Source organism: Bufo gargarizans, chromosome 3, assembly GCF_014858855.1.
Source record: "Bufo gargarizans isolate SCDJY-AF-19 chromosome 3, ASM1485885v1, whole genome shotgun sequence".
Classification (NCBI taxonomy): domain Eukaryota; kingdom Metazoa; phylum Chordata; class Amphibia; order Anura; family Bufonidae; genus Bufo; species Bufo gargarizans.
Genome location: NC_058082.1, coordinates 279,128,147 through 279,152,174, shown reverse-complemented (window position 1 = coordinate 279,152,174; position 24,028 = coordinate 279,128,147). Strand labels below are relative to the sequence as shown.

The window sequence follows — 24,028 nt, the reverse complement described above, 5'->3', positions numbered from 1 at the left end:
CATTATTCCTGGATGATTCTGGCTCATTGTGACACAGAAGTGTACCATTCATTATTCCTCGATGATTCTGTCCATTCTGAAACATGTAGTGTTCCATCTATTATTCCTGGATGATGCTGGTCCATTGTGACATGTGCAGTGTTCCATCCATTATCCATGGATGATGCTGGTCCATTATGACACGGGCAATGTTCTAGTCATTATTCCTGAATGATTCTGGTCAATTGTGACACGTGCAGTGTAGGGTTGGACGATATCAAAAATATTCCCACGATAACGATATTAAGAAATTTATCGCGATAACGATATATATCGCGATAAATTCCCATTTCGAAGAAAAAACACTCAAAATATGGACTTGTGCTTCAGATCTTTAATTGTAAAGTATTAAACATTTTACAATTGCTCCTATTAAGTAGGCAGAGGATTTAAAGGAAAAACTATATTTCTTTACATATCCTTTTACCAGATAATAACAGTAACAGTAGTGAAAATTCAGTTTCAGTGTAAAAGAAACAGATATGACGAGACAAACTGTCTGCTGTAGTCATAGACATTTATGTTTTTATCAGATAAAGTGGCCAAGTTAGGCGTTCTAAAAGTAGTCACCGTTTGTTGATCATTGTCTGGATGGTGGTTGATTTGTCAGGTTAGATATTTTCAGCTGACGGACATCATGCAGAAAAGGTTCTGAACGTCACCTGAGCCCTTGTACAGACTAAATTCTCTTAAAATTATGCAAATAAACTAAACTGCCTGAATGATTGGGCAGTTCGATACTGTGGCATTCATAGGAACCAACCCAGCATCTCAGCGATGTCGGATTCAGAATGGCCAAATGACAGACATTTGTTATCTTATGTGACAAGAACAAACAAGCTCAAACAATAACTTAGGAATCTATCCATATGCAGTCTGACTCTGAAGATAATTAGCACCTACAAAGACGTTCTTTTTTTGTTCCCTTTGGGACCGTCTTTGTAGTTTGTGGGTGCTCTTTCATGTGTATATATGGCTACCTTAAAGCCTTTTTCAGACAAGCGGGAATCATGATCTGTTGTGGTGTGTTGGTGTGGACTCACTGGAGTCTGGACACTGTTCATTTTGCAGGATTGCACAGCGTTATTATACTGATTTATAATGCTGTGCGTCTCTGCATGGCCTTACTTCTACAGAATTATACTGACAGCATAACCAAACCATCAGGGATTCTGTCAAAGTAAGGTCAGGCCCTAAGGCTACTTTCACACTAGCGTTCGGGTTTCCGTTCGTGAGCTCCGTTTGAAGGAGCTCACGAGCGGACCCGAACGCAGCCGTCCAGCCCTGATGCAGTCTGAATGGAGGCGGATCCGCTCAGACTGCATCAGTCTGGCGGCGTTCAGCCTCCGCTCCGCTCGCCTCCGCACGGACAGGCGGACAGCTGAACGCTGCTTGCAGCGTTCGGGTGTCCGCCTGGCCGTTCGGAGGCGTGCGGATCCGTGCGGATCCGTCCAGACTTTCAATGTAAGTCAATGGGGACGGATCCGTTTGAAGATGCCACAATGTGGCTCAATCTTCAAGCGGATCCGTCCCCCATTGACTTTACATTGAAAGTCTGAACGGATCCGCGCAGGCTACTTTCGCACTTGCGCACTTGCGAATTTTTTTAAAGTTATTAATGCAGACGGATCCGTACTGAACGGAGCCTCCGTCTGCATTAATATGAGCGGATCCGTTCAGAACGGATCCGCCCGAACGCTAGTGTGAAAGTAGCCTAAGACACACAGCATTCTTCTAAATCGGTACTTAGAATGTGCATTCCTGCAACACAAGCAGTGTCCAAATCCAATTGAGCCCATGTATGGTCATAAATATATACCACACAGTGACAGACAGTCCTGCTTTTTGTAATCATGTATGTTTGATCTTATTGTTTACCATATACTGTTTGGGACATTCTTTTTTTGTTCCCTTTGGGAACGTCTTTGTAGTTTGTGGGTGCTCTTTCATGTGTATATATGGCTACCTTAAAGCCTATTCACAGACAAGCAGGAATCATGATCTGTTGTGGTGTGTTGGTGTGGACTCACTGGAGTCTGGACACTGTTCATTTTGCAGGATTGCACAGCGTTAGTATACTGATTTATAATGCTGTGCGTCTCTGCATGGCCTTACTTCTACAGAATTATACTGACAGCATAACCAAACCATCAGGGATTCTGTCAAAGTAAGGTCAGGCCCTAAGACACACAGCATTCTTCTAAATCGGTACTTAGAATGTGCATTCCTGCAACACAAGCAGTGTCCAAATCCATAATAGAGAATCATGCACAGTGACAGTCACACACACAGAGCATGATTCCTGCACAACAGGACACGACACACTGGTGACGGTCTCTCGTCTGACTGCACTGACTGACTGAACTAGCCAGGTCTAAAAAATTAGTCCTATTTAGCCGACATATTGTTTTCTTCATTGGTTATTTTGCTCTCCCAGAATGGGATTTAAAATGCTTTACTCATTTTTACTAAGAAATATTAAATTTGATACAGTACTGGGTTTCAGTCTTCCACGCAAACCACCTGTTATCAGCCCACCCTTGGACCACATTCTTTCACTCGCTACTGCAGTTGCTTGAATTGCTAAATACTTTTTGGCCAAGACACATAGCAGCGGCAGTCTTTTGATTTCAGAGGAATGTTTCCACCACTGCAGTGGTTTAGTGTTTAGAGGTTCCACTGCAAGAGAGAAATACAGCTCCATTTCAGCTGTGGGGTTTAAAGCTGCCTCGTCACACATCTGAGTATTGGCATTTAATTTATTGTTCTTAGACAGAAAAAAAGCGAGACCTCTAGCCCTATCAAAACTGTTTTCATTGGAAGTACTGGAACTTTCACCAGATGGCAATGACTGTGACTTAGACGTAATGCTTGACTGAATCTGAATGAGCTCATTTTCAATGCACTGTTTAGTGAGGCTAGGATCAGCACTGACATTTAATTTATAACGGGGATCAAGAGCTGTACAAATCTCAAGTACAGACATTGTTTGGCTATCACTATACTTGTCTGTAAGTTTTACTTTGGCTCTTCTTTTCATTTTTTCCAACATCTCTGTATCCGTATCCCTTTGATTGAACACACTGCTGTACAGTGTATCTAGCAATGGCAAAAGAGAGCTGCTGGTTACCTCCTCCTCCCCACTTAACAGGTCAGTCAGATCACTAACTTCTTTTAGGAGAGACAAACACTCAGACAATACATTTCTGTCTGACCAATTCAGCTCAAGATGGCCTGTTTGTGTGTTTTCTGTAAGAACAGCATTGATCAAATCTTTTTGATCCCAGATTCTGGACAGCATGTTATATGTCGAACCCCATCTAGTTTTGCAGTCACCAACTATTTTCCGGTTAGGTAAATTTTGCTCTGTTTGCTTCTCGCATAACCTAAGCTGAAGTTTCCACGAGGAACTAAATGAGGAAACTATTAAACGGCATTTCCGGATGACTGCTTGACAGCGATCATCATCTAGTGAAGCCATTACAGCTAAATGTAGGCAATGGCCAAAGCAAGGTATTCTTTTCTGACTTATCTCCCTCAAAGCCTTTACTATATTTGAACCATTGTCGGTTGTAAACGCAGTTACTTTGTCTTGAGGGATTTCCCATTGGGATAAGACATTTTTAATAGCCACAGCCAAATTAGCTGCAGTATGTGCTTCAGGCATATAGAATGTATCAAGCGAACGACATACAAGGTTAAAGTCGTTATCTACCCAATGGCTGGTCACAGTCCAGTAAGGATCAAACGATCCTTGGGACGTCCACCCATCACATGTAAGTGAAATGTTGCTGTGGTTTAAAGTTTCACTAACTTCAAGTTGTACTTTTGTAAGTACATCATGGTACATTTTTGGGATAGCTACAGATGAAAAATATTTTCTATCTGGAATTTCATAACGGGGATTAAGTGTTTTGATCATGTTATGGAATGGTTCTTTTTGTACTGTATACATTGGCATCATATCTTTAACCAGCCATTTAGTGATGGCGTGTGTACATTTTTTCCATTCTGGGGAAGAGCGGTCATATGGACGTCTTTTGTCCCACATTTCTTTAATATTTGTTGTTGGTTGTGTTAACTGACCTTTGTCAGAATCACACAGCCTTTTTCCTCTACCTATTTTTAATGGATTTTTATTTTTTTTCAATTCAGTTACTATTTGGTACTCTTTTGGGTGATGGAATTGTAAGTGGGAGGTCAAATTTGATGTATTACCACCCTTGGCTTTTACATGTTTCCTACATTGGCGGCAAATTGGATCACCATCAACTATACTGTTCTTCTCCCCGCCCCCAGCATCCCTTTTTTCAAAACCAAAAAATTTCCATACTGGAGCTGAGCAATTTGGTTTTACTACAACCTCTTCTTGGCTGGTTTGCTCTGTTTCATCTGGTAGAAGAACTAGAACACCTTGACTGCTGGAAGTCTGGCTCTGATGAATCTGACTGTTGCTGGTCATGTTTCTCCTTTTTCACGGTATTCTGGTAATGGTCACGGTCACCTTGTGGACAGTGGACTAACCGTTGTCCTTGATCTATGATGTAGTGGTATACTAGTCTCTCTCTCTATCTATTTGGTGTTTGCTGGTTAGTTAACTTTCCTATAAAAACAAAAAGATAAAACTTCTTAAAAAAAATTCTTATGGCTCTCTAGACTGTCATTACACAGTCTAGTGTCAAATCTGCTTTACTGTCTAGTTACTATACTATAAAACCTTTGCTGTGTGTGGATGTCAAGATTGTTGCATCTTTTCATTTTGTTTAGGATTATTACTTACTCAGATATTCTCTGTTTTCTGGGTGAGGCTCAAGTGCCAACTGTAACTTCAACACGCAGCAAATTTGGTGACAGACTGGATCCCTTTCACTGTCCTGTCTGGTGGTGGTCGTGGGTGTCTGACTGGTGGCCGTGGTCCTCAATCCTCCTCGGTCAGTGGGCTGGGGAGGCCCTCTGTGTCTATGGTACAAGGAGACAAGACACTATAGTCCTTCTGACTGACTCTTTATTCTTGCAATCGTTGCGGGTCCAAATTTGGGACCCTCAACGATCAACACTTTTGATACGTCACTATGACATATCAAAAGTGTTCAAGTGCAGCAGTTACTATTACTAACTTACTAGGGATTATTACTTACTGAGATAGTCTCTGCTTTCCGGGTGAAGCTCGCTCAAGTACTGCCAACAACACGCAGCAAATTTGGTGACAGTTGGATAACTTGGATCTCTTTCACTGTCCTCCTCACTCCTGTCTGGTGGTGGGTGTCTGACTGGTGGCCGTGACCGTGGTCCTAGTCTCGTCTCGTCCTCCTCAATCAGTCAGGGGAAGGCAGAGGAGAGCGGGCTGGGGAGGCGGCGGCCCTCTGTGTCTGGCAGCTGGCTCAGCCTCAGGCTTGCTATACTAAAGGCTAGAAGGAGTTCAAGGAGACATATACTGTTTGTATGGTGGCAATAGGAGACATTATACGTATGGCAGGAGCAGGACTCAGGATGCTACAAATAGTAGCCTCCGTCCGCTCCTCCCATACAGTATGATGTTTCCTTATGGACTGAGTCTGACTCCTGTCCTGAGTTGACCATCCTGTGTACAGTTCACTACAGTAATATCTCCTTGTTGCTTTGCCCCCAGCCACCCGCCAGGGGGCCACAACAAGTCGAAACATTATATACTACATGGCTGGGAGGATCGATGTGGGGCTGCTGCATGGGCTGTGGCCCGGCCGGTGGGATGGGATCATGGGAATGCTGGGCAAAGGCAGAAAAAGAGGCCAAAAGCAGTCACTTGCCGGGGCTGGCAATCGTCCAGTCCAGAGTCCAGACTCCAGCCAGGGGACTCAGGACTCGGAGACATTATACTCTCTCTGGACTACTATACTAGGGGCCACAAGGGGACGTTATACTGTATGGGGCGGCCGGCCAGCCAGGCCACAAGGAGACATTATACTGTATGGGGCGGGCGGTCAGGCGGCGGCCACAAAGAGACGTTATAATGTATGGAGTTGGACGGACTATGGGGCAGCAGCCAGCAGGAGACGTTATACTGTATGGGGGGCCAGCAGGAGACGTTATACTGTATGGGGGGCCAGCAGGAGACGTTATACTGTATGGGGGGCCAGCAGGAGACGTTATACTGTATGGGGGGCCAGTAGGAGACGTTATACTGTATGGGGGGCCAGCAGGACACGTTATACTGTATGGGGGGCCAGCAGGACACGTTATACTGTATGGGGGCCAGCAGGAGACGTTATACTGTATGGGGGGGCCAGCAGGAGACGTTATACTGTATGGGGGGCCAGCAGGAGACGTTATACTGTATGGGGGCCAGCAGGACACGTTATACTGTATGGGGGCCAGCAGGACACGTTATACTGTATGGGGGGCCAGCAGGAGACGTTATACTGTATGGGGGGCCAGCAGGAGACGTTATACTGTATGGGGGGCCAGCAGGAGACGTTATACTGTATGGGGGGCCAGCAGGAGACGTTATACTGTATGGGGGGCCAGCAGGAGACGTTATACTGTATGGGGGGCCAGCAGGACACGTTATACTGTATGGGGGCCAGCAGGAGACGTTATACTGTATGGGGGGCCAGCAGGAGACGTTATACTGTATGGGGGGCCAGCAGGAGACATTATACTGTATGGGGGGTCACAAGGAGCGCAGCCGCAAGGAGCCATTACATACAGTTATAATGGGGTGCAGCAGTCACAAAAGGAGACATTACTTAGAGTATATGGGGCAGGGGGGCAGCAGCTGCCCCCTCCATGTCTTATGGCTACCTGTGTGACTGTGACATAAGTTGTCACCGGTGACCTGTCTGGCCAGTGTGCCGGGTGCCCAGTGCCCACCATAATTCCTTCTTGTTGGTCAACCGTCATGCTCATCATGTCAAACAGTCATGGGGGAGCCGGGAGGTACTGGAGGGAGACAGGAGTGCAGGGACTCATGATGGCTCAGGAGCATGCAGCTAGTGGCACTGGTAGGCGGCGCAGCCAGGCATGAAGGACCGACTGAGTGGGCACTGGGCCTGGGCCAAGTCATATAACTGGGGTAATAGGCAGAAGTTAGAACTAAGTGGAGTGACATTTTACACCTTTTAATAGCTGCCCGTCGACAGTCACTCGAATCTCTTCTCTCCGCAGGGGGTGGGTGGGACGGGAGTCGGACGGAGCGTAGCAGGTTCTTCTGAGTCTGACTAACTTTCCCGCCACTCGCTGCTGCTGTAGTCTGTAAGTGTACTGCGCTCAGCTCTGCTAGTCTCGGCCTGGGGGCGTGCTGATTCCGACGTTAGAGTAGACGTCGGTCGGTGGGTGGAGTCGGAGACAGCGCATTCAGAACAAGCAGGAGGAGATATAGCTAATGATGGGTGGGGGCAGCGCAGCGGTGCCGCGGACTCTGTTTTTAAAGCTGTGACGTAACGAAATATACCGCGGTATTAGGAAACGGCGATATCGCCATATCGCCGTTTTTTTAATACCGCGGTATATCGAAAAACCGGTATATCGCCCAACCCTAGTGCAGTGTTCCATCCATTATCCATTGATGATGCTGGCCCATTGTGACACGTGCAGTGTTCCATTTATTATCCATTGATGATGCTGGTCCATTGTGGCACGTGCAGTGTTCCATTCATTATTCCAGAATGATGCTGGTCCATTGTGACACGTGTAGTGTTCCATCCATTATCCATTGATGATGCTGGTCTATTGTGACATGTACAGTATTCTATCCTTTATTTCTGGATGATGCTGGTCCATTGTGACACGTGCAGTGTTCCATCCATTATGCCTTGATGATGCTGTTCCATTGTGACACGTGTAGTGTTCCATCCATTATCCATTGATGATGCTGGTCTATTGTGACATGTACAGTGTTTCATCCATTATCCCTTGATGATGCTGGTCCATTGTGACACGTGCAGTGTTCCATCCATTATTCCTGGATGATGCTGGTCCATTGTGACACGTGCAGTATTCTATCCATTATTCCTGGATGATGCTGGTACATTGTGGCACGTGCAGTATTCTATCCTTTATTTCTGGATGATGCTGGTCCATTGTGACACGTGCAGTGTTCCATCCATTATCCCTTGATGATGCTGTTCCATTGTGACACGTGTAGTGTTCCATCCATTATCCATTGATGATGCTGGTCTATTGTGACATGTACAGTGTTTCATCCATTATCCCTTGATGATGCTGGTCTATTGTTACACGTGCAGTGTTCCATCCATTATTCCTGGATGATGCTGGTACATTGTGGCACGTGCAGTGTTCCATACATTATTCCTGGATGATGCTGGTCCATTGTGACACGTGCAGTGTTCCATCCATTTTTCTAGATGATGCTGGTCCATTGTGACACGTACAGTGTTCCATCTATTATTCCTGGATGATGCTGGTACATTGTGGCACGTGCAGTGTTCCATACATTATTCCTGGATGATGCTGACCCATTGTGACAAGTGCAGTATTCTATCCGTTATTCCTGGATGATGCTGGCCCATTGTGACACGTACAGTGTTCCATCCATTATTCCTGGATGATGCTGGTCCATTGTGACACGTGCAGTGTTCCATCCATTTTTCTAGATGATGCTGGTCCATTGTGACACGTACAGTGTTCCATCTATTATTCCTGGATGATGCTGGTCTATTGTGACATGTGCAGTGTTCCATCCATTATCCCTTGATGATGCTGGTCCATTGTGACACGTACAGTGTTCCATCTATTATTCCTGGATGATGCTGGTCTATTGTGACATGTGCAGTGTTCCATCCATTATTCCTGGATGATTCTGACCCATTGTGACATGCACAGTGTTCCATCCATTATTCCCGGATGATGCTGGTCCATTGTGACATGTGCAGTGTTCCATCCATTATTCCTAGATGATGCTAGTCCATTGTGACACGTGCAGTGTTTCATCCATTATTCCTAGATGATGCTGGTACATTGTGACATGTGCAGTGTTTCATCCATTATTCCTAGATGATGCTGGTACATTGTGACATGTGCAGTGTTTCATCCATTATTCCTAGATGATGCTGGTACATTGTGACACGTGCAGTGTTCCATCCATTATCTATTGATGATGCTGGTCCATTCTGACACGTAAAGTGTTTAATCTATTATTCCTCGATGATGCTGATCCATTGTGACATGTGCTGTGTTCCATCCATTATCCATTGATGATTCTGGTCTATTATGACACGTGCAATATTCTATTCATTATTCCTGGATAATGCTGACCCATTGTGACATGCGCAGTGTTCCATCAATTATCCCTTGATGATGTTGGTCCATTGTGACACGTGTAGTGTTCCATCCATTATCCCTTGATAATGCTGGTCCATTGTAACACGTGCAATGTTCCATCTATTATTCCTGGATGATGCTGACCCATTGTGACACGTGCAGTGTTCCATCCATTATCCATTGATGATGCTGGTCCATGCTGGTTCTTTTAAGAAGCAGACAAAACTCCAGTTTCCTATATCCTCCCTTTTACCTGCTGTGCAGATAAATGAATCTGTTGAATCCACCTAGCTCGCCATCTGTAATAGAAATCTTTATAATCTGTTGTAGAAAAATTAATAGTGTAATCAGCTCGCATCAAAGTTTGTGTAGTGAAAAAGGTAAATCCATGAAATTCTGAGCAACTCTCCCCGCCCTGCCCAGAGTCCGTCCTTTATTGACTAAACAAAAGGTGTAAAAGGGGTTAGCCCAAGACAAGGATACAGGAAGTGATGACATAGGAAGACAAGCATTTAGAATAATATAGCCAGCTAACAAACACATGTATACAATAATCTAACATTACCACTGGAGTCAACTTTATCCAGCCTTGCTCAGTGATCAAAGCCAGATAAAGTTACTATGATCCACATGCAGGTTTATTTACAGTACAGCGTCATTATCTCCAGCGGCTGATCAGGCGCACTAGAGACAACAAACGCACGTTCCTTTCGTTTATATTGTTCTCTTAACAAATGCATCCACGCCAAGCCAATAAATCCGCGTCTTGCGCAGGGGCCCTAGCCGGCGGCAATACATGAGCCAACAAAACACTGCTCTGCTGAACACATCAGTCTCCCCCGGCCCACAGCCCAGTGCTTAGCACATGGACCCCTGCGCCCAGCAGCTGTGACAGGACATACCCGGGGAGATATCCACTCCAATGGTTTACCCTGCTACTGAGAGACATGATGACAAAACATAATATATCAAATACACATCCTAATAAAATTTCCACAAGACCATTGATGATGCTGGTCTATTATGACATGCACAGTGTTCCATCCATTATTCCTGGATGATGCTGGTCTATTGTGACATGTACAGTGTTCCATCCATTATTCCTGGATGATGCTGGTCCATTGTGACACGTGCAGTGTTGCATCTATTATCTATTGATGATGCTGGTCCATTGTGACACGCACATTGTACCATCCATTATTCTTGGATGATGCTGGTCCATTGTGACACGTGCAGTGTTCCATCCATTATTCCTGGATGATGCTGGTCCATTGTGACACGTGCAGTATTCCATCCATTATTCCTGGATGATGCTGGTCTATTGTGACACGTGCAGTGTTCCATCCATTATCCATTGATGATGCTGGCCCATTGTGACACGTGCAGTGTTCCATCCATTATTCCTGGATGATGCTGGTTTATTGTGACACGTGCAGCGTTCCATTCATTATCCATTGATGATGCTGGTTCATTGTGACACGTGCAGTGTTCCATCCATTATCCATTGATGATGCTGGTCCATTATGACATGCACAGTGTTCCATCCATTATTCCTGGATGATGTTGGTCCATTTTGACACGCACAGTGTTCCATCCATTATTCCTGGATGATGCTGGTCCATTTGTGACACGTGTAGTGTTCCATCCATTATTCCTGGATGATGCTGGTCCATTGTGACACGTGCAGTGTTCCATCCATTATTCCTGGATGATGCTGGTCCATTGTGACACGTGCAGTGTTCCATCCATTATTCCTGGATGATGTTGGCCCATTGTGTCATTTTTCCTTCCATTAATCGTGGATTATGGTAGCAAATTGTGGCACACACTCTGTTCCCTCCATTGTCTCTGGTTTAAGCTTCCCCATGTAACATGCGCAGGGATCCATCCTTTATTCCTGGATGATGTTGGCCCATTGTGACACGTACAGTGTTCCATCCATTATTCCTGGATGATGCTGGTCCATTGTGACACGTGCAGTGTTCCATCCATTATTCCTGGATGATGTTGGCCCATTGTGTCATTTTTCCTTCCATTAATCGTGGATTATGGTGGCAAATTGTGGCACACACTCTGTTCCCTCCAATGTCTCTGGTTTAAGCTTCCCCATGTAACATGCGCAGGGATCCATCCTTTATTCCTGGATGATGTTGGTCCATTGTGACACGTGCAGTGTTCTATCCATTATTCCTGGATGATGCTGGTCCATTGTGGCATGTACAGATTTTCATCCATTATTCCTGGATAATGTTGGCCCATTGTGTCATTTTTCCTTCCATTAATCGTGGATTATGGTGGCAAATTGTGGCACACACTCTGTTCCGTCCATTGTCTCTGGTTTAAGCCTCCCCATGTAACATGCGCAGGGATCCATCCTTTATTCCTGGATGATGCTGGTCCATTGTGACACGTGCAGTGTTCCATCTATTATCTTTTTAATGATGTTGGTCCATTGTGACGTGCACAGTGTTCCATCCATTATTCCTGGACGATGCTGGCCCATTTTGACACGTACAGTTTTCCATCTATTATTCCTGGATGATGCTGACCCATTTTGACACGTACAGTGTTCCATCCATTATTCCTGGATGATGCTGGTCCATTGTGACACGTGCAGTGTTCCATCCATTTTTCTTGGTGTACTCTGGCTCATTGTGGATAAGAGATTGTCGATAAGAAATGTTGTGCATGTACGGGAGCTCTGCTTTCTCTTCAAACAGCTGATCGGCTGAAGTGCCATGTGTCGGAACCCCGCCGATCTGATATTGATGACCTGTTGTAAGGATACGTCATCAATATTAACGGCTGGACAACCCCTTTAAAAAAATTTTTCTTAGCAATATTTAAAAAGGATAAATCAACTTGTGTAATAAAACAAAAAAAACAAAATTGTGTTCCAAAAATATCTCAACTCGATCCGCATTTAAAGGGGCTTTCCGAGACTATAATACTGATGACCTATCCTCTGGATAGGTTATCAGTATCTGATTGGTGGGGGTCCAACACGCAGGACCCCCGACGATCAGTTGTTTAAATGGCACCGTGGTCTTCTCGCAGCTTTCCCTAGGCCAGTGACAACATGTTCTTGAGCTCAGCCCCATTCAAGCGAATGGGCCTGAGCATGATGCCAAGCATAACTGCAATACAATGATGTATGGCTCTGTGCTTGATAAGCGTGGAGAAGGCAGCCGCGTTCACAGTAGAACAGGTGCCCTCTAAAACAGCTGATCGGCGAGGGTCCCATGACTCCCACCGAAGAGATACTGATAACTTATCCTGAGCTCAGGTCATCAGTATCAAAATCTTGGAAAGATCTTTTAAATATTTTCTTTGTCAAGTAGTGGCCAAGTAGCCCTTGTCAGGTACTTGCAGGAATCGGCCTCACCTCTCCAATTATGTACAGGTACTATTCATGCTGTTCCACTCTTCCCATCTCACCAAAAGACTAGCTAATGTTATATAAAAGATCCTACGCATTTCTAAATGCTCATTTATCATAAGGGGTTACGTGGAAATCAAGATAATGAAGCCACTAAGGCTAGACTTTAGGCGCCCCTGACCCAAGTAGAAGTCAGAAGTTACAGTGCTATTCTATAACTTGTAACACATAAAGGCCCTTTTCAGTGAACTACTCTCCAAGTCAGGATCTCATTATCTTGATTTCCTAGCACCTAATGCTCCATTCCAACATCCGGACGTGTGAATGGGGCCTAAGGTCTTATACTAAAGCAGAAACATGCATTGCCTGTAGACGCTAACAGAAGTTTTTGTTTTATTCCATTCATTCAGAAATGCTAACAGATCCATCTTAAAACCAAATAAATGTGAGAGTTTTTCAGTAAAGAAAGTATGCAGCTTTGGCTACGGACAGGTATGGTCATGAATGGGCAATGTGTGTATATTTTATCCATAAGCATTGACAACATGCTGTAGGGACAACCCATTTAAAGGGAGTCTCACCAAATAGGACCATTATAGACCATTTAGATCAGGTTCTCCATTACTTTCCCCAGATTACTATGTTACCTTTCATATTGCAGTCCATCGCCGATTTGCTCCAAAAAAGACTTTTATACCATATGGTAATTAGGTTCTGAAGGTGCCCGGGGGCGGCGTTCATGCGGCCGGTGCCCAGGCCCCTCTGCGCTTTGCTTACCAAACCCCTCCTCTTTCACCCCTCTGGCCCGCCCTTGTTTAATCTGGTTTCCTCCTCCTCTATAAAGATATAAATAAAATGTTACAGGTGCAAAAACGGGCTACAAAAGTAGTGGAGGGTCTGAAGCATAAAACATCAGGAGACACTTAAAGAACCTAAGGCTACTTTCACACTTGCATTCGGAGCGGATCCGTCTGGTATTTGTACAGACTGATCCGCTCCTATAATGCAAACTATGGTATCCGTTCAGACGGATGCATTATATTTCACTAAAAAAGTCTAAGTACAATTTGTATTCAGACGGATCCGTCCAAACTTTACATTGAAAGTCAATGGGGACGGATCCGTTTGAAAAAATGCACCATATTGTGTCACCTTCGAACGAATCCGTCCCCATTGACTTACAGTGTATCTCTGGACGGATCCGTTTGCCTCCGCACGGCCAGGCGGACACCCGAACACTGCAAGCAGCGTTCAGGTGTCCGTCTGCTGAGCGAGCGGAGGACAAATGATGCCAGACTGATGTATTCTGAGCGGATCCGCATCCACTCAGAATGCATTAGGGCAGTACAGATGCGTTCGGGGCCGATTGTGAGAGCCCTTCAAGCGTAACTCACAAGCGGAGGCCCGAACGCTAGTGTGAAAGTAGCCTAATCTGTATAGCTTTGAAAAAGATGGGAAAGGGGCAATATCATAGGAACATTACATTGTGTTAAAGTCATAAATCAAGTCAAGACGGGAAGTGTTTTAAAGGGAACCTTAAAAATGCTAAATAATCCCCAAGCACCATGGTATAGAGCAGGAGAAGCTGAGTAGACTAATCACAGTCATAGAGGGGAGCCTGTCAATCACTGATGGGACCGCCTCCTTGACTTCAAAGCCCAGAATGAGCAGGAATATAAAGGAATGAAATACAAGTTATACGGATTATTTACCCATAAAGCTATATATCAACCTGCTGAGCTCCTCCTGCTCCATAACAGAAGGCTGGCAGCTCAGATGCCACGTTCTAAGTGACAGGTTCCCTTTAATAAAAAACAAATTCAACACAAGAACAAGTGGGCACAATCTAAAATTAGATCCGAACTAGGGCTGAGCAAATCGGGTTCGGATTGCTGTATCGAAAGCCAATTGTTTTAAAAACGACCTTAAGAATACTGGCTCCGTCTTACTGTAAAATGTATGGCCTCGATGGAGGTCTTTCCGAAGTTTCAGCAAATATCACAAGACTCACTTCTTCTCACCTCTATCAAATGTCACTTCATGTATTCGCATAAATCACTGTATCAAAATGCAAAACTGAACTCGGCTTCATTAATGAGGCAGGGAAACTTCAGAAAGACCTCCGTGGAGGCCATACATTAGGATGGAGACGATATTGTTAGCAACGTTTTCAAACGAATTGGGTTCGGATAGAGCAATCCGAACCCGATTCGCTCAAGCCTAATCAGAACCCATGTCAGGAAATATTTTTACACCGAAAGAGTAGTTCAGGCTTAGAACAAACTCCCATCAGATGTGGTTGGGAATCCACAGGAAGTGAATTTAAACATGTCTGGGATGAACACACGCCGATCCTAAAATGGGTAATATTATAAGGCAGACTAGATGGACCATGCGGTCTTTTTCTGCTGTTAATCTTCTATGTTTCTTTTTATCCTTGCGAATTTGGCACATGTGCTTTACAAAACTTCTTTACCCTGTACGATTATTCGGATCTATTATTTGCTTTGATATTGTGGCGCACGGTTATGACAGATTAGGCTACTTTCACACTAGCGCTTCGGTGCCTCCGCTTGTGAGTTCCGTTTGAAGGCTCTCACAAGCGGCCCCGAACGCATCCGTACTGCCCCAATGCATTCTGAGTGGATGGGGATCCGCTCAGAATGCATCAGTCTGGCAGCATTTGGCCTCCGCTCCGCTCAGCAGGCGGACACCCAAACTCTGCTTGCAGCGTTCGGGTGTCTGCCTGGCCGTGTGGAGGCAAACAGATCCATCCAGACTTACAGTGTAAGTCAATGGGGACGGATCCGTTTCAAGTTGACACAATATGGCTCTTTTTCAAACAGATCCGTCCCCCATTGACTTTCAATGTAAAGTCTGGACGGATCCGTCTGACTAACTTTCACACTTAGAATTTTTCTGAAATATAATGCAGACGGATCCGCTCTGAACGGATCCCATCGTCTCCATTATAGGAGCGGATCCGTCTGTGCAGACACCAGACGGATCCGCTACGAAAGCAAGTGTGAAAGTAGCCCACAACTCCAAAGTAATAACTGTGACCAAGATGAAATAAATGTAAGGTCTAGTCATGAGCCCCTAGAAGCCTTGCAAACACTGCGTGATTTGCACCTTTTTCAAATTCGTATGAACCCCAAAATACTTTTGACACCTTTTTTTACACATGCTCCAATTTTATTAATGACAATATTTTTTTTCTTTCAGTTTTGTGTACGGGATAATGGTCAAGCTGGATTTTTGTTAACTTTCCCTTTCATTGAGGAAAAATGGCTTGTACGGGAAGAATGCAAGCCCACATTCTCCTATGCTTCTGGACCATTTATGACAATGACAAAGTAAGACCTTTATATATTCAGTATTAATAACCATCATGTTCATTCACATACACGTTCATACATTATCTTATCTTTTTTTTGTCTTACATCCTGAGGGCAGCCCTTTCATCCCCTGATATCATCAGTCTTCTCCTTTTACTGCAGCCAGGCCGGGTGACTATATCAGCTAATGGTCTTTGTGCAGCTGCTCCACATACATAGAAGCCCGGTCCTGGGCCTCACAGCAAATAAAGCTCCAAATTTCATTTTTTTTTCTATATCATTTTTAAAGAATTGATCTGGTTGCTGGTTTTGGCCCCTTTATGGTTGCATTCATTTGTATATATTCCCCTAGTGTCAGTGCATCTTCCATTAATATGTAGTTGCAGTTATTAAAAATCATGATAACAACATGGTGACCACCTCATTGCTCAAATGCCAACTGCTGTACATGGGAACTCTTGCTTAGGTACAAAATGTGATGCAGGACTATAGTGAGAAACTATGCTTAAAGGGGTTTTCCTGTTTCAGAAGGAAACCAGACAGCACATGCAGTTTGCATGCTGTAAAGAATAGACTGTTACTTACCTAACAAATCTTTGCGCCATCACTCCAGTTCTCCTGACATGGCTCTTTTTACCCGGTTACAGCAGTGATGTCACATCAACAATGTGACCACTGCAACTGCTGAGGCCAATGATTGGCTTCAGCAGTCACATGTTATCAACATGATCTGACTGCTGCTGCGGGGTAAACAGAGGCCTACTGGGAGAACAGGGGGACTAGCGTGGGAATTGTCAGGTAAGTAATAATTTATTCTTTATTACAGGTGGATGCTCAGTTTCCCCCTGAAACTAGACAACTCCTTTAAGCACTCTACTTGTGCGCTGAAATTGGAATATATGACATTGTATAAGAGGCTTATAGAGAAGGAGTACTGTCCCATTTCAATGCAGTTTACAAAAAACGAAAAAAATAAAATAAATGAACGATGACATGTGACAAATTTGCTATAAAATGTGTTACTTATTTTGTCACCAGATTTGAAAAATGACAAGAAAAATAAATGTGGTCACCAAGGAGATGTAGTTCAAGTCATATTAATTAGGAACACTGGGAGAAATGGCACACATGTTGGTCGTAAATCTATTTTATGGGAGCATTTTATTTTCTGGCAGTCACAGAGTTCAGAATGTGTTACATTTATTAAGAGGTGCTCCAACTAACTCTTTGGTCACTTTATCTGCCAAGCATTGTAGCTGCAGCCGCTGAAAGGGTGTATAGTGACCAAAACATGGCACCTATTCAGAGTCCAAATTTTATAAACTCACCCTGAAAAAGCCAAAGCCTCATAAAGCTGCATCTAGCAAAAAATGAAGTTCTCTCCAGAAATCAGAGGCAAAATTACTTATGTCAACATTGGCGTGGACCTCAAGTTGTTGCTTATGTGTCATATCCCATCCTGAGTGCTTTGTGGTTTAGTTCATCAAAGTTACCTTACCAACCATTGTATATGTCTATGAAAGTCCTTGTCAATTCTTCCAGTTTGCTGTGGGGAAGCACAGAAGTTACAGTTAAGGGGTTAAGTGACTTGGCTCAAAACAAGTGCTTTGCTGATCTTCTAATAGCGGAAGAGGAGATGATGAGGTAAGTGATCCTTTCTATTTGTTTCCTTTTTTCTGTTCTTTCCAGTTACAAGTAAGTCCTTATGGCAGCTACTAAGACAAGTGTCTTTGCTATATTATCAGTTTCAGGAGCGCGTCTTCATTCTTTCAGCCATTGCTAATTCATGCTGGACACTCCACTGCAATTTGTAGGAAGAATAAGGCCCCTTTCACACGAGCGAACGCATTGCACCCGCACTGAATCCTGACCCATTAATTTCTATGGGGCTGTTCACATGAGCAGTGATTTTCACGCATCACTTATGCGTTGCGTGAAAATCGCAGCATGCTCCTCTTTGTGCGCTGCGGTGCGCTAATCCACGCAACGTAGGCCCCATAAAAGTGAATAGGGTTGCGTGAAAATCGCAAGCATCTGCAAGCAAGTGCGGATGCGGTGCGATTTTCACGCACGGTTGCTAGGAGACTATCGGGATGGAGACCAGATCATTATTATTTTCCCTTATAACATGGTTATGAGGGAAAATAATAGCATTCTGAATACAGAATGCATAGTAAAATAGCGCTGGAAGGGTTAAAAAAAAAGAAAAAAAATTTTTAGTCACCTTAATCCACTTGCTCGCGTAGCCGGCATCTCCTTCCGTCTTGATCTTAGCTTTTTGTAGCAACAAGGACCTTTTGGTGACGTCACAGTCATCACATGATCTTTTATCATGTGATGACTGTGACGTCACCAAAGGTCCTTGTTGCTACAAAAAGCTAAGATGAAGACAGAAGGAGATGCCGGGCAGCGCGATCAAGTGGACTAAGGTGAGTTAATTTTTATTTTATTTATTTTTTAACCCCTCCAGCGCTATTTTACTATGCATTCTGTATTCAGAATGCTATTATTTTCCCTTATAACCATGTTTTTTTTTTTTACGATTTTCCCGCAACGCACCCGCATATTTTCCCGCAACGCCCGTGTGAAAGGGGCCTAAGGCTTTCCGTGCAAGGTCTATCTCTGAGGCTTCCATTCCAACTTTGAGGCCATTCATCTCCGAGCAGAGTCAGAGGCTTCCAGTGGGTACGGAAGCCTAGGAGACACCTTGTGACTCCTACTGTGCTGAATAGTACCAAGAGGGGCACATAACTATAAGGAACTACACTGGAATGAGACTTGTCTTAGTAAGTGCCACAACATAATAAAGGTTGCTGGTAACTGGAAGTACCATTTGACGAGAGTGCTTCATATTGTGTTTTAAAGGGACAATTTTCCTTTAAAATGATGTTATATTCTTTATATTAAACTTAGTATTATGCCATTCAGCCTAATAGTAAAAGGCATGGCCTTGTAGGTGTACTTAGATGGCAGACCTGTAGACCCCATGAATGTATGTGACGCGTGCAAGAAGGTAGAGGGGCCAGTGATGGGGTGACAGAGGGAACCCCTTACCTCATTTTAATCACTTATATGCTATGATTGCACTGAATGACAGCACCAATGCCAGATATTACCTTATTTTTCACTCTATTCCCCCCCCCCCCCCCCCAAAGTAGGGGGGAAATGTCAGTTCGTCTTATGGGGCGAATACTAATGAGTGCTTCCATTATGGAAGTGCTCATTAGTACAGGAGGAACGGGAAGTGGTGAATGCAGCATTTCCAGGGGTTCTGTACTGCTTCCTGGTCCTCGGCCACTCACTGTGCGTCAGGTCACAGCACAACGCGTGGCAGGCTGAACTAGTGTAGATGTGAGGAGCAGCGGCGGGGTCCGGAGGAGGAGAGGTAACTTAATTGTTTTTGTCTGCTCTGAGGTCTTCTTGGGGGGTCATTCACAACTGGCTCTGATCTGATGTCTGCTTGGGGGGGTGGGGGTCATTCACATTGGTGCTCTGATCTGAGGTTTGCTTTGGGGGGTTATTCACATTGGGGGTCTGATCTGAGGTCTGCTTGGGACTCATTTACATTGGGGGTCTGAATGGAGGAGTTCTTATTCACATTGGGGCTGTGATCTGAGGTCTTATTGGGGTCTTATGAACATTGCGGTTCTGAGCTGAGGTCTGATTAAAGAGGACCTTTCACTAGTTTAAAAACTAACTATATCAGTGGGCAGAGGGGCGCCCAGGGGTCCCCCTGCACTTACTAGTATGTCTGGGCGCCGCTCTGTTCGCCCGGTATAGGCTCCGGTGTCTGCAGCTCCTTCTTTTGTACTGGGCAGAGTTTTTGTATTAGGCGTGTCCCTTGCTGCAGCGCTGGCCAATCGCAGCGCACAGCTCATAGCCTGGGAACCCCAATGTTCATAAGACCCCAATAAGAACTAGAGAAAGGTTCTCTCTAACATTGGGGGTCTGATTGGGGCTCTAAACTGAGGTCTGATTAACATTGGGTGTCTGATTGGGGCTTTGAGCTGAGACCTGATGAAAAATATTTTTTCCTAATATCCTCCTCTAAAATATAGGTGGGTCTTATAAGGTGAAAAAAATACGGTAACTTACTATAACAAACCTCACGCAGCCTTTGAACAGTCAGTTAATTTTTAAAGGCATGCAGTTACTAAAATATAATCTGTGTATGTGTAGGTAAATAGGGAATTTATGAAGAAATATCAAACCCATACCAGTTATGAGCTGGTGTAGATTGGAGGTATCATTTATGAGAGCGTGGTAGAAATTTCCACTTGCACAAATTAGCATTTTATTGCACCTATTCAGATGATAAATTCCAACCCCAGTGTTTCAGCCAATGCCAATATCTGGAAGGTTCTGATTAAATGGGCAACACAAAGGTACTCTCCAAACAAGTAGATGATACGATTGTTAGAAAGAAGCACCCAGTGGTTACAAGAAAGGTCTAAAACTCCCCTGAAATACAGTTCATTGCGTAGAAGAACTGCAGACCAAATTTGCAGTAAACGCTATATAAACTTTAATTCGCCAAGCCAGTAGATTTCATCTGCAATCCCTCTAAACAATTCTCTACGTGGATGCCAAGGTCTGAGTCTGTGGGCACCAGTGGATCACTTTTGAAGACATCTTATGAAAATGATGCAGTGCTGGTGATTTCTACATTTATTTAAAAAATGTTGTTAAAGAACAGTTTTTTATTCAAACTGAAAGTATGATCAGAGAGTCCATCTTCTTGGTACTGAGAATGATATGCCTATCACAGACCAGTATGGCATATTGTTAGCGTACAATGCAATTTTAAAATTGGGTTCAGTTCAGCAAATTTTTTATGCTATAAGTTGCAGCAAAACTGTTGGAAAAAGGGCTTTGAGGAATAGTGTGCATTGTGCTAATGTGGTTTCTGCATTCTTTTGCTTGACAGTTACCTACAACATCCTCTTATTCTGCAGCTGTTAGCACTGTCTACATCGGCTTCTCTAGAGAGGAAACAACTGGTGTTTGAGCGGGTCACATTTGGCTCCTTTTACAGCATTTTACATGACAGGGTAACTTCAAGAAATGTGTAATCTGTATGCCATTGTGGTGAATACTGGTAGAGCGGCCTTTGTTTTAACTCATATCTATAGATGATCAAATGAAGTACCGGTAATCAACAGATGTGTCTCCTTCTCCCAGATGTCTTCTTCTCTGCTCTGCAGACTTCTGGGATGAGATTTAGAAGAACTGTCCAGTTTGGACGATGTAGGTCCTCCATCAGCAGTTAATCGCTTCCGAAAACCACTGATTCATTATAGATGTTTGCTACATACAAAGTGGAGCATTATACAATTGCCTGAACCTAGAAGAACCTTAGAAGGGTAGTTTAGCTCACCTTTCTGCTCCTTAAAGGAGTTGTACAACCCATATTTCAGATTTAAATGATATCTGGAATGTGTGTGCCCTCAAACAAGAAAGCCACTCACTTTTTCTGAGCAACTCTGTTTCAGTCCCATCCCGCTAATTCCAGTCCACCATTGGACCAGAAGTGTGATGTTGCATCCACTGTCATATGCACTGCCACAGCTGCTCGCTGGCCTCAGTGGTCATGTGCCTCTGCAGCCGAGCACATGATGACAGACAAAATGTCACACTTGTGAGCCACATGGGATCAAAGCCAGTGGGGATGGGGTCGTCCGCTCTGGAAGAGATGAGTGGCTTTTTTTTTTTTGTGTGCCCACATTTTGGCCATAATTTAATGTTGGGGTAGGGGTTGGACAACCCTTTTAAAGGGTTATCATTAGCTCGCAGGATATGTTCTCAGTGTCTGATAGAAAGTCGCGCCTCTGGAATCCATAGCATTCTCTAGAACAGGAGGGCATAACCCATCCCACCTCACACCATCATCGCATTCAGGCAGTGAGAGGTGGCTGGATTTATGGAAACAAGCTCACTGTGCTATATTGTTTTTCCTAACGCTCCCTAGAACTTAATAGCAGCTACAGAAGTACAGCAAGCTATGCTGTTTTCACATCTCAAAAGTTATGGAACATTGAACCCAGCTGTTTCTGTAAAACCAGCTATATTTCGCATTATGGGTGTAGTGGCAAAAAGGATGGGCGTAGCGGAATACATGGGTAGTTGCAGGTCCCAGAGGTGGGACCCACATCTATTGGACATTTATGACATATCCTGTGGATAGGATAGGTTCTAGGAGCAGAATACCGTATTAATTTCAACTGTAGATAATCATCACAATAATATGGCAAATACATCTGCGCTGTGTATTAGCATTTTGTTTATTCATTTTACTGACTTATATAGCGCTGACATATTCCACAGAGCTTTACATACATCATGCTGTCCCCGATGGGGCTAAGAATCTAAGTTCTCTCTCAGTATGTCTTTGGAGTGTGGGAGAAAACCCACGCAAACACGAGGAGAACATACAAACTCCTTGCAGATGTTGACTTGGGTCAGATTCAGACCTAGGACCCCAAGATAACCACTGATCCACAGTGCACCTAACATACTTGTTGACAGCGTACTAGCACAAATGCATTATTCTGCACAACTACTTCTGTAAATTAACTGGGACAAATCCATACTGTTTATCTTGATATTTTCTGAACTTTTCAGCGCTCAGAATATCCAATATTGCACTTGGGAACGATAGTTCACATACTTCTTCAGGTGATTGAGGCTCTTGTGTTTCTTCACTGGCGTGGATTCATCCATCGCTCTTTTTCTTCACATGCTATTCAGATTGTAGCAGCAGGCAGAGCCAAAATAAGTAACTTTGAACACATGATAGAAAGGTAAAGAATTTATTTTATTATTATTATAGTGTATTGTTATTATTTCTTTGGCATGTATAGCTATGAAGTCTGTCTTAGCTTTGGTTATATCTTAGCTTTTTTGTGCTTTTATTTCCCGTTTGCCTTATTCATGCCTAAAACTTTAAAGGAGTATTTCAGTTCATGTTTTATGACATATAAAAGGTTTTCAGAAAGCACAGTTACCCATTAAGATACTTTTTTTTTTTTTTTTTTAATTGTCTTCCAGCAAAGATGGCAAGAAGTGTGATGGCATCGATCATTTCCCAGTACCCAAGCAGCTGTACTGCTGGTCATCTCCTGAGGTAGTTGCAGGAAGAACTGGTTCCATAAAGTCTGATCTTTACAGTTTTTGTGCAGTGATGCAGGAGTGTTTAACAGGTACATTGACCTATGTTGTAAGCTTTTTTAGTGTTATATTGCAATATGTAGCTCAATGGCATAGCTAACCCATAGGAACAAATTTGGCAATCCAGAGTTGGTATAAATACATAGAAAAATGCGTACTATACTCAGTTAAGGCATGCGATTAGATTTGGTCAGCTAGGTAGGACAGGTTTATCTGAATTTCCACTACCTTTAAAAAAGATTACTAAGCTGACAGAAGGTAAGAAAAGGATTTCAATTTATAATACTTTATTACACCAAAAAAGATAAAAGACCCCACTACAGTTGGAGGAAAAATGGGAAGGGATAGTGGACTCTTTGGACCCTGAAATGGTGGGAAAAAATCTTAATGGAATTAAACAAAATATCCTTAAACCCTGCTCATAGATTGACACAGTTTTTTGAGGTCCATCGATTGTACTATTCTCCAGCAAAACTAATGAAATATTACAAAAATAAGGTATTTAATGTGGAGAAATAGGAGTCGACGATGTGCATTTATTATGGGACTGCTACTACATACAAAAATCCTGGAATGAGGTACTTATGCAAATAAGGAATTACCATCAGATCAATATTCCTAAGAGCTTTAAAGCGTGTATAATGGGCAGTATAGGGGATAAAAGTAATGCTAGGAAAAAACAAGAGAACTAAAGCTCATAGGCGTCCAATGATGAAAAATAGTATACTTTATTAATTACAAAAGATCAAATGGATAATAAATACAATAAAACAAGGGGGATAGGGAGCACAAAACACCATCCCAGCATTACCATGTCGACATATATAGCATCAGCAGTAATAAGCAT

The 24,028-nt window shown here is 43.6% G+C and overlaps 1 protein-coding gene across 1 annotated transcript in view; it reads left to right on the top strand.

The window, feature by feature from the left end:
* The window catches only part of TEX14 (testis expressed 14, intercellular bridge forming factor), a 162,959-nt gene that overhangs the window by 54,148 nt on the left and 84,783 nt on the right, over positions 1-24,028 (top strand). The window contains exons 3-8 of the mRNA XM_044285605.1: positions 13,087-13,168; positions 15,902-16,032; positions 17,557-17,658; positions 20,942-21,065; positions 22,636-22,814; positions 23,062-23,213. Of these exons, the coding sequence (XP_044141540.1) occupies positions 13,087-13,168; positions 15,902-16,032; positions 17,557-17,658; positions 20,942-21,065; positions 22,636-22,814; positions 23,062-23,213 (770 nt within the window). The remainder of the gene's footprint in view (positions 1-13,086; positions 13,169-15,901; positions 16,033-17,556; positions 17,659-20,941; positions 21,066-22,635; positions 22,815-23,061; positions 23,214-24,028) is intronic.